The sequence below is a fragment of the Citrus sinensis genome, chromosome 8, assembly GCF_022201045.2.
Source record: "Citrus sinensis cultivar Valencia sweet orange chromosome 8, DVS_A1.0, whole genome shotgun sequence".
Lineage (NCBI taxonomy): Eukaryota > Viridiplantae > Streptophyta > Magnoliopsida > Sapindales > Rutaceae > Citrus > Citrus sinensis.
The window spans coordinates 20066605-20079085 of NC_068563.1; the positions used below are offsets into that span (position 1 = coordinate 20066605).

At 37.6% G+C, this 12481-nt stretch overlaps 1 protein-coding gene across 1 annotated transcript; it reads left to right on the forward strand.

Moving 5' to 3' along the window:
* Window positions 1-8476: 8476 nt before the first annotated feature.
* LOC127899384 (uncharacterized) lies at window positions 8477-9458 on the forward strand. Its single transcript, XM_052432748.1, has 2 exons — window positions 8477-8764; window positions 8871-9458. The coding sequence occupies exons 1-2, from the start codon at window positions 8477-8479 to the stop codon at window positions 9456-9458; spliced, it is 876 nt and encodes a 291-aa protein (XP_052288708.1).
* The last annotated feature ends 3023 nt before the right edge of the window (window positions 9459-12481 follow it).

Below are 12481 nucleotides of genomic sequence, written 5' to 3' on the forward strand. Positions count from 1 at the left end.
TTCTAAGTTGCATTCAAAATGAAAGGTGGTGGGGGTATTTATAGGATTTCTTAAGGCTAATGGATGGTTAGGATTTTGCCACCATAACTCTTGATCAATAGTTGAGGTTAACCTTCATAAATACCTTACTAAATTCTAGAATTCTTATCTTTTCTCTACGACCTTCTCTTACATCATCACTTATATCATTGATTATGTCATTCTTACTTAGAATTAAATATCTAAGTAAAGATGAGATTATCCTTCATAAATGTCTTGCTAAATTCTAGAATTCCTTAACTTTCTCTACACTTCTTCTTACATCATCGCTTATGTCAACGCTTACGTCATCATTCCTTATGTCATTGCTTATGTCATCATTCCTTAAAATTAAATATTATAAACTCAAGGGGCTTGTTAGCTTAAAAATAAATTATACTATATTTAAGAAATTTGTACCTCACAATTTCCTCCCTCCTTTTAAAAAATTTCGTCCTCGAAATTTACTTACTGAATAGCTCAGGACGCTTATTCTTCATTTCTTCTTCACGCTCCCATGTTGCCTCCTCCACTGAGCTATTTCGCCATAGTACTTTGACTAAAGGAATCTTCTTGTTCCTTAACTCCTTTATCTTTCTATCAAGAATTTGAATCGAATGTTCTTCATAGGTTAAGTTTTCTTCTAGTTGAAGAGGCTTGTAATCTAGCACATGAGAGGAGTCTGAAACATATTTCTTTAACATGGAGACATGAAAGACATTATGTATTCTTGATAATGATGGTGGGAGGGCAAGTCGGTAGGAAACATTTTTGACACAATCGAGTATTTCAAATGGCCCAATAAACCTTAGGCTTAATTTTCCTTTATTCTCAAATCTCATCAATCCTTTTACTAGGGCAACTTTTAGAAATACCTTATCACCAACTTGAAATTCCAAAGGCCTTCACCTCTTATCTGCATAACTTTTCTGTCGACTTTGAGCTGCCTGCATTCTTTGACGTATTTGTTCGACTGCTTCAAATGAAACAATAATTAACTCAGGTCCAAGATGCCTTCGCTCGCCCATCTCATCCCAATGAATAGGCGATCTACATTTTCTACCATATAGAGCTTCGTATGGTGCCATGTCGATTGTTGCTTGGTAACTATTGTTGTAAGCAAATTCAACTAATGGTATATACTTGCTCCATGATCCTTGAAAGTCAATAGCACATCCTCGCAACATATCTTCAAGAGTCTAAATCGTTCTTTCTGATTGGCCGTCTGTTTTGGGGGTGAAATGTTGTATTGAACTTCAATCTTGTCCCCATAGCCTTATGTAACTTTTCCCAGAATGTTGAAGTAAACCTTGCATCTCGGTCAGAAATAATAGAAATGGGCACACCATGTAGTCTTACAATCTCCTTTACATATATTTCTGCAAGCTAGTCCATGGTGTATGTCATTCGTATAGGCAAGAAGTGAGCAGACTTTGTAAGTCGATCGACGATCACCCAAATGGCATCATGCATTTTGGTAGTTTTTGGAAGACCAACGACGAAGTCCATCGTGATTTCTTCCCATTTCCATTGAGGGATTTGATTGGATTGCAAAAGTCTTGCTGGTCTCTGGTGCTTCGCTTTGATTTGTTGACAAGTGAGACATTTTGTCTGCACTTGACAGCAATAACTGCAGCATGCTATGTCGATTAACACGATAGCAGTCTTGTCTGTATTTACTCCTGGATTACAGTAGAAATTGCTACAATATCTTCTTTGATTCAGACTTGTTTTAGTTCATCTGCAGATAAGTTCTTTGTCATTTCTACAGGTCTGTTGATGTAGCATCCATCTATAAAGCTTGAGCTTTTCGGTCAACTACAATCATGTACATAATCAGAGAACAAAGTGATCTAAAACACAATCAATTTCTTATTGAACTTAAATAGATGTTCATGCAAAATATAACTAAAATTGTAATAAAAGCATATCATTTACTCTCTAAACAAAATCAATTTTAGTCTAGAAATGTCATGATAACTCTCATTTCATAGAGTTATCAAACGGCTTAAACCTTATGGGTTTTGTTCGTCTCGTTGCAAGCTTTGAAACAATTATTATACGCTAAAAACAGACACTTGTAGCCCAAGTTATGCCTCCAGAAGTTACCTTGCTCATGACACACAACACTCTACATCAGTCCTCTGTAGTTGGAAAAGAACTCGCCCTCAAGTTTGGGTTGTATAATTCATCATCATCTCGATGACACTGGAACAGATCAGCCACATTGAAAGTGTGAGAGATGTTTCAATTGTCTAGTAATTCGAGCACATAACCATTATCATTGATCTTCCGTGGCACTAGAAATGGTCTATATTTGTGCTTTTTCAATTTAGTACGAATGCCAAGAAAACGACTCTACCGCAGATATGCCATCACCACTGTAAACACTTTCTTACAACGGTGCTTGTCTCTTTCAGCCTTGTAGTTGGCATTGGCTGCCCTTCAATGAGCTCGTACCTCAATATGAATCCGTAAAACTTTTTATGTCGCATTATTCGCAACTTTGCTTTCTCCTACTCCAATTGTTGATGCATAATAGCCAAGTCACCATCCTCACGTGGGGACAAGTGTAAGACAAACTGACCCGAGGTAAATTGGAAAAGGGGAAATATAAACCATTTCTTGTAAATAGATTCACCATGCTATTGTAAGCAAAACCGATTTGAGGTAAAGCAGTTTCCTAACTCTGTTGCTTATTTGCACAAACACAGGACAACATGTTGCCAAAATTTGATTAATCATTTATGTTTGTCCATCTGTCTGTGGATGGAAAACACTACTCAACTGCAACTGTGTATCCAACTTATCCCAGAGATGACGCTAGAACTTGATGATGAACTTCATGTTCTTATCATAAATAATGGTCTTTGGAATGCCATCAAATGCATAATCTCTCGAAAGAACAAATGCACAACTAAGGCAACATCTTTTGTCTTTTTACATGCAATAAAATGTGCCATCTTCTAAAACCTATCCACCATCATCACCAATATAGATCTCGACCTATCCTTATACGCGGCCATCCAAAAACAAAATCCATGGACTGATCTAACCAAATATTTTCTAATATATATATATAATTAGCACACTCGCTACCCATTCTATTATTTTTCCTTTCATTCAGCTTCTTAAAACATTGCTGACCTCATATTTCTTTAAGAAATCAACATTCATACAACCCAAATATGAATCACATATTTTGTCGTATGAAATGAAAACATTAATGCTAGAGAAAGGAGTATATGTGCAATCTTTTGAATCTTTATTAAAAGTGGCCAGTATCGTAGAAAATAAGCAGGAAAACCATAAAGATTTAAATAAGCATAATGATCTAGGAAGCCACGTTCATGAAAGTCATGAATTAGAAAGCCGAGAAGTTGAAATTTTAGATGACGAAGAGGTGCACATGTACTTACAAGATATTATGAGTGTAGAAAACGAAGTTGAGTGCTTATAGTCTAATAAATGGCCCCAAGAGTTTAAAAACAAAGTAGAAGAGCTAGAAAAATTAGAGATAATAGGTAATAATCTAGTTAGAAAAGATAATAATGAAGTATATAAGATATTTTTATGAATATGCTAATTTTTTTTGTAAATATTGTAGTGACATAGGAAGTCTTGGAAGCCTAATAAATGGTAAATAGAAGAGTAGAAAACTTTATTGTAGACTGATTAATCAATTTAGGACAACACCTAGCAGTCAACTTAGGAAGCTTAGAGAACTCATCCTGGGGCATGGAGAGTTTCTTGAAACTAGTAAATCAACACTTTAAGAAGAAGAAATCTAGACTATATTAAAGAATTGTTTGAAAGGAATATAGATCTGTTGCAAATAGGTGTGGGCAATTAAAAACCTAAAATGAACAACTTAATTAATTTTCGGAAATACTGTTTAACGTTACTGTTTACGATTACTATTCATCTGCATAAAAAATATTAATTTTCCAAACACGCAATAAATTGCAAAAAATAAATGACACAAAGATTTTTACGTGGTTCGGATTAATCATTCCTACATCCACGAGGCCACGCCCTGATGAAAAGCAATTCACTAAGTTGAGATGTTAGAACCTATGGATTTACCAAAATTAGATGAAATCTCTTACAACAACTAAAATTTTATTTCTAAAAAACTGTGTAATGAACAGCACCAATCAATAGAAATAAGATGCTTCAAAACATAATATCACAATCTTAATTCTCACATAGGTCATTAAATATTATATCGCATACCAAAATTTATTAGTGAATAATCAACAAAGATTATTTTAATTTCCTCAAACCATGTACCAAAGAGCACAAAAATAGCGCAATGGAACATACATGCCTTGTTACTTACAAGAACACCAACATGAACTCACTAAATTTCTTTGTATCTTAACGGCCATTGATGACATGTATGATACATATGGATCATTAGATCAGGTTGAACTCTTCACAGATGCAGTAAAAAGGTGTAGCAATTAACATATTCTGATACAACCACTGCACAACCGATTGCTCAAGCTAGGCCTAAGAGACAGCCCAAAGTTCCCTTCAAGCTTCAAGATTTTGTGCGGGAATGATGGTGCAACCGATTACAGCACTTAGACACTCTTCAAGATATTATGCTGAATTTGTTATTTACTATTATTGCAATTATGTTTTGCTGTGCTGTCAAGTTTGTTAGAGAGAATGTTGTGCTGTCAAGTTTGTTAGAGAGAATATTGTGCTGTCAAGTTTGTGCTGTGAATATGTTTTGTCTGTAGCTCTCTCGGAGGAGTATTTAAGGAAATGAATGAACAAGAAAAAGGGGAGTTCCCTGAATCCAAAATACAAATCTTCTATTTCTCTAATTTCTCTAGTCTCTACTCTTTACCCTCTATTTCTGGAGGACTCCACCCTCTAAAGTGGAAACTTAATTCCCAGAAACTTGCTGCTGCTAACAGTCAAGTCTAACATTTGGTGCTTTCGTTGAGAGATGGCAAACGAGGGTATGCAAACACGATATCGAGCCCTTGAAGAACAGGTCACACAACTCAAAGAATCGACCCAAAAATCCCTTGAAGACCTACGCCAAATCATAATACAACAGCAGCAAATTAACCAAAGTTCACAACAAAACCTACAAGGTGCACAACAAGCACTACAAAACTCTATAGCAGAGCTTGCTGCCAGAGTTACCATGATGGCACCCTCTCAGATTGGGTCCTCCACAAACCCACCAGTCTCTGCACCACCTACGCCACAAAACACACCACCTATACAAGCTCAACTACAACCCACACAAAGCACAAGATCTATACGCTGTGATCTATCAACATTTGATGGATCTAACCCCTTAGATTGGATATTTCAAGCTGAAAAATACTTTTCTTTCTATGAAACCCCAGAGGAGCAGCAGATTGACATCGCCAGTTTCTATATGACTGGCCAAGCACTCTCTTGGTTCCAATGGATGCACAAGAATCAACAATTATCTTCTTGGGCAGCTCTCACCCGAGCTATTGAAAGCAGGTTTGGCCCTTCCTCCTATATTAATCACAGAGCCACTTTATTCAAACTTACCCAAACAAGCTCTGTAGAGGCTTACCAATCAGCCTTTGAAAACATCTGCAACAGAGTCACCAACCTTCACCCGGATGCCATTTTAGATTGCTTCATCTCAGGTTTAAAACCAACCATTCAAAATGAGTTAGCCATTCACAAACCTTCTAACCTTCCTGATGCAATTGCTTTAGCCAAATTGATTGAAGATAAATTGTTGTCCTATAACCAAAAATCCATTTCATGGAAATCAACCAATACACCAATACCCATACCTACACGCAACGAAACAAATATACGGCCAGACCCACGGCCCCCACTTTTACCCCTCCCACCACCAAATCCATCAAACCCACCAAAGACAACCCTTCCTATTCGTCGTCTCACGACCGCCGAAATGCAAACCCGTCGTGCCCAAGGCTTGTGCTTCAATTGCGATGAACGATTCAAGCCCGGTCATCGTTGTCGTACTCGCCCTTTTCTGTTATTGTTGACAGAGGAACCATCAGAGAGTTTTCAAGAAGAAGAAATACTGGTGGAGGATACGGTGCCTACCGAAGAAACAGCAAATCTAAGCCCCGAAATTTCTTTTCATGCTTTGATTGGAACAACTGGTCCCCAAACCTTCAGACTCAGTGCTAAAATTAACAATCAACCTTTATCAGTATTAATTGACACTGGGAGTACACATAATTACCTCCACCCGCGGTTGGCTCACTTCCTTCATTTGGCTATTGAGAAGACAATGACGTTTTTGGTAGCTGTCGGCAATGGGGAACGGATTCGTAGCGAAGGTCACTGTTCAAAAGTTAAATTCGAGATGCAGGGTGTTGAATTTGAAGCTGACTTTCATATGCTAGATTTTTGTGGAGCTGATGCTGTTTTAGGGGTACAGTGGCTGGAGAAGTTAGGGAAAATTATCACTGATCACAAAGCCCTAACTATGGAATTTACATATAAAGGGCAGCCTATTAAACTTGAAGGAGCTCAAAACATTCGGCCCCACCCCATTCCTATATCTTTCCACCAACTAAAACGACTACAATAGACTACCTCAATAGCTCAGTACTTCCGTTTAGAACTCGAACCAGACAGTCCACCTTCAACTCAAAATATTCACCAATCCATGGATTCCACTCTTCACCAAGATTTCCTAACACTACTAAACCAATATCCAGCTGTTTTTCGCATCCCAAAAGGCCTTCCACCTAATAGACCCCTCAACCACAAAATTACTCTTCTCCCACAATCTACTCCTGTGAATGTTAAACCATACCGCTACCCCCATTACCAAAAAAATGAAATCGAGAGGCAAGTTCAAGAAATGCTTCAAGATCAAATTATACAACCTTCCACCAGCCCATTCTCTTCACCCGTCCTCTTGGTTCGCAAAAAAGATGGGACATGGCGATTTTGTGTCGATTATAGAGCTCTAAATGCCATCACTATCAAGGATCGATTTCCAATACCTACAGTGGATGAATTACTAGATGAATTACATGGGGCCATCATCTTTTCAAAGATTGATTTACGGAGTGGGTATTTCCAAATTCGGATCCATCCACCCGACATTCCAAAAACTGCATTTCGAACACATGAAGGTCATTACGAGTTTCTTGTAATGCCCTTTGGGCTGTCCAATGCCCCCTTCACATTTCAAGCCACAATGAACTCTATTTTCAAACCTTATCTTTGTAAGTTTATTCTAGTTTTTTTTTACGACATTCTTGTTTACAGCCGATCCCATGAGGAACACATTTACCATCTCAAAATTGTTCTCCAGCTGCTCCATCAAAACAAATTGTACGCTAAGTTATCCAAGTGCAATTTCGGCCAAGCTAAATTAGAGTATCTCGGCCATTTTGTTTCAGCCCAAGGAGTGAGTGTTGATCCCACCAAAATTCAAGCTGTCTTAAATTGGCCTAAACCAAAAACAATTGCTGCTGTAAGGGGTTTCCTGGGACTCACAGGATATTACCGACGTTTTGTAAAGGGGTATGCCCAAATTACAAGCCCATTAACTGATTTGCTTAAAAAGGACGAATTTAATTGGGGTGAAGCAGCTGACTTAGCTTTTGAGCGTCTCAAACGTGCTCTGACTGAAGTTCCTATCTTAGCCTTACCAGATTTTTCCAAAGTCTTTGCAGTGGAAACGGATGCCTCTGGTCTCGCTGTGGGTGCGATTCTCTCCCAAAATCGACATCCAATAGCTTATTTCAGTAAGAAGTTGCCACCAAGACTTCAATCTGCATCTGCGTATAGTCGTGAGATGTATGCAATCACAGCAGCAGTTCGACGATGGCGACCATATCTCTTGGGCCGACCTTTCACCATATTCACTGATCATAAAAGCCTTAAGCAACTCCTTACACAAACGATACAGACACCAGAGCAGCAAACTTGGTTGACAAAGCTGTTAGGGTTTGAATTTACAATTGAGCATAAGGCTGGGGTGGAAAATAGTGGACCCGATTCTCTTTCACGATGGACAAGCGAAGCACAAGGTAATCTGATGTCAATTTCAGTCACTACTAGCACTTTCCTAACTGAAATTCGAGATGCCCTTACTTTGGATGACACGGCCCAACAAATTCTGCAGTCAATTGAGAAAGGAGTTTGCACGGATAATAATTTTTCTATTCAACAAGACTTACTTTACCATCAGGGTAGAATTTTTGTTCCTAACAGTATGAAGCTCAGAAAACGCCTTCTAAACATATTCCATGGCTCGGTGATTGGCGGGCATTCTGGGGAACAAAAGACTTATGCTCGATTATCAGCCAATTTTTATTGGCCGCAAATGCGCCGAGAGGTACAGCAACATGTTTGAGAATGTTCAATTTGTCAGCAAACCAAACCAGAAAATTTCTGTTCCAAGGGGCTTTTACAACCACTACCCATACCATCCAGAGTCTGGGAAGACATTTCAATGGATTTCATTACTTCTTTACCACAATCAAACGGTAAGACAATTATTTGGGTCATTGTTGATAGACTGTCCAAGTACGGTCATTTTTGTGCCTTGCCAGAGGGAGTTACTGCACCGAAATTGGCTGAATATTTTGTTCGCGAGTACGTTCAACTTCATGGATTCCCTAGATCCATTGTTACTGATCGTGATCCTCTGTTCATTAGTGAATTTTGGCGAGAACTATTTAAATTGCAGGGAACGGAGTTACGGCCTAGCACTGTTTCAAGATTTTATGCGGGAATGATGGTGCAACCGATTACAGCACTTAGACACTCTTCAAGATATTATGCTGAATTTGTTATTTACTATTATTGCAATTATGTTTTGCTGTGCTGTCAAGTTGAACCTTCAGAGAGCACAGGAAAGAATGTGCACCCAAGCAAATCGCCATCGTCGCGATAAGGAGTTTGAGGTTGGTAACTGGGTTTATGTTAAGCTTCAACGTTATCGACAGTCTTCTCTTGCTCACCGTCTAAGTAACAAGCTTGCCAAAAAGTATTATGGTTCTTACCAAATAGCGGCAAGAGTTGGAAAGGTTGCATATCGCTTATTGTTACCACCTGAATCTCGTATCCATCCCGTGTTCCACATTTCAATCCTCAAGTTATGTCCAAACCCTGCTGAAGTTATTTCCGCCCACCCACCCCCAACTGCAGAACCTTATTCCATACCTCTATGCATTTTGGACCAGCGAACTATCAAGACAAATAAGCAAAAGGTCAAGCAAGTCTTAGTGCAGTGGTCTAACACGACACCTGATGAAGCTACATGGGAGAATTGGGAACCTTTCCACGCCACTTTTCCTCATATTAGCCTTGAGGACAAGGCTCATTTCCATGAGGGTGGTAATGATACAACCACTGCACAACCGATTGCTCAAGCTAGGCCTAAGAGACAGCCCAAAGTTCCCTTCAAGCTTCAAGATTTTGTGCGGGAATGATGGTGCAACCGATTACAGCACTTAGACACTCTTCAAGATATTATGCTGAATTTGTTATTTACTATTATTGCAATTATGTTTTGCTGTGCTGTCAAGTTTGTTAGAGAGAATGTTGTGCTGTCAAGTTTGTTAGAGAGAATATTGTGCTGTCAAGTTTGTGCTGTGAATATGTTTTGTCTGTAGCTCTCTTGGAGGAGTATTTAAGGAAATGAATGAACAAGAAAAAGGGGAGTTCCCTGAATCCAAAATACAAATCTTCTATTTCTCTAATTTCTCTAGTCTCTACTCTTTACCCTCTATTTCTGGAGGACTCCACCCTCTAAAGTGGAAACTTAATTCCCAGAAACTTGCTACTGCTAACAGACAAAACATATTCACAGCACAAACTTGACAGCACAATATTCTCTCTAACAAACTTGACAGCACAACATTCTCTCTAATAAACTTGACAGCACAGCAAAACATAATTGCAATAATAGTAAATAACAAATTCAACATAATATCTTGAAGAGTGTCTAAGTGCTGTAATCGGTTGCACCATCATTCCCGCACAAAATCTTGAAGCTTGAAGGGAACTTTGGGCTGTCTCTTAGGCCTAGCTTGAGCAATCGGTTGTGCAGTTGTTGTATCATATTCGGAGATTAGATTATTAAGCACAATACTTTTTATTAATAATATTTCTTGCTTTTATATGGCTGACCATTTTTTTCTTTTTTTCTTTTTTAGGTGGGGATACTGGGGCCATGGTGAAACTACCATGGTATATGCACATTTGCTATTTGGCTATGTTCAACTTTGGAAATGACTTGGCGTATTATGATCTCAAAATTCATGGCCTGAATTTGCTGTCCAACATTAAGAATGAGGTCGCTAATAATGTGCTAGGATATTTTGAATTTTTCCTTTTTCTTTAATGGCCCGCTCATTACCAAACGAGCTTGGCTGCTATTTTGGAATTTAATCATACAATGAATTTCTTTAATGTTTATTAATTTAACGATGATTTATGCATATCTTATGATTATTTTATTGCAGGGGGCAAATCTTTGTGGACTGTATTTGGTAGAAGCAAGATGATTTAGTGCAGCGAACAAGCCAACTTTGAACGAGTACTTAGAAATTGCCTGGACTTCTGTGGGAGGCCGCCCTGCAGCCATCGTCCATGCCTGTATGCAACCACCCAAAGAATGCAACTTAACTAAACATTCACTCATTAATTGCCGCAAAGATGGCTATGAGGTTATATATTGGCCATCACTAATTACTTGACTTAGCAATGATTTAGGAACTCCAATGGTGATATATATATATATTTACTATAATTATTTTTGTCTTTACCTATAGATGCATAGGCTGAGATTAAGAGAGGGGATGTCGTAAAATCTGTTCAGTGCTGTATGAATGAAGAAGGCATATATATTAGTAGAAGAAGCAAGAGACTGCATACAAGGTTTATTAAACTATTCGTGGAAAAAGCTGAATGAGATTAGAATTACTGAAAGTAATTGCCTCCAAATACAATGGTGAAAATGTGCTTAAACATGGCAAGAACTGCACAATGCATTTATCGGTATGGAGATGGCATTGGATCATCAAATGGGGTCACTAAAGATCGCTTAGTCTCGTTGATCCTTAAGCCTATCCCAATCGAACAATAATCAAGAATCCTCATTATGGTCTATGTTTTTACTTGGCATTATTTCCAAACTAATAGCTTGTCTTGTAGTTCGATTATATACATATACATATACATACATACATATATATTACCACAGTCGTCTACCCAATCTATTATTTGTCTTTTCAATCTGTTTCTTAAACATTGTTAACCTCGTATTTCTTTAAGAAATCAACATTCATACAACCCAAATATGAAGCACATATTTTGTCGTATGAAAAGAAAACATTAATGCTTGAGAAAGGAGTAGATGTGCAATTTGTTTAACCTTTATTAGAAGTACAAAGTACCGTAGAAAATAAGCAGGAAAGCCATAAAGAATTAAATAAGCATAATGAGCTAGGAAGCCACGTCCATGAATGTCATGAATTAGAAAGCCGAGATATTCAAACCTTAGACGATGAAGCGGTAGATATGTACTTACAAGATATTATGAGAGTAGAAAACGAAGTTATGTGCTTATAGTGCAATAAATGGTGATTTCATACAGATTTGTTAGTACACCATTTAGTGTTATAATTTTTATTCAATTATATTGTGTAATAATGAATTTGCATTGTCGAATCTGCATGAGAGAAGTACTCCATATAGTCCTTCTTTCTCTATTGCAGATGGCCATATCTTCTAAACTACAGAATCGTTGCATTCACTATATTGTGCATATGACAAATCTACATTTTAAAATATGCTGGTATCCACACCTGAGATTGATAATATATATATATAGTCCTTCTCTAGTGTGGACGCCCTCAATTTTTTCATGTGAACACGCTTTTAGCCGTGCGGTTTGATATAGCCAGATTTTAATGCTATTAAACCGCATAGTTTAATAGTGTGTCCATATTAAACAAAAAGTTAGGGGCACCTACACTTGAGAATGATTTTATGCGTATACATATATACATATAGATATGCATACATACACGCACAACACACACGCATACATACACGCACACATGCACACATATATATACAGTCCATATCTAGTGTGGGCGCCCTTATTTTATTTAACGCGAATACACTGTTAAACCGTGTGGTTTAATAGGATATATACATAAATGTTTCGATCTAATATTTTAAAGTGCTAGAAAGTCCCAAAAAAAGGCTTAAAATTTTTTGTTTATGGATTGTAAGTTTTGAAGCCTCTTAAACTCTCTGGTTTTAAAGTTTTCTCAGATTTTTCCTTACTTTAAAATCTCAAACCAAATTGGAATTTTATATATATATAAATATATGTAATGCAGAAATTGACTTTGTCTGTTCAACCTTGCTTGTGGTCATTGGTGCAACATACCAACACCTTGTGTATTTAAATAGCTGGGGCATTCCAACTTTGACTTTTTTT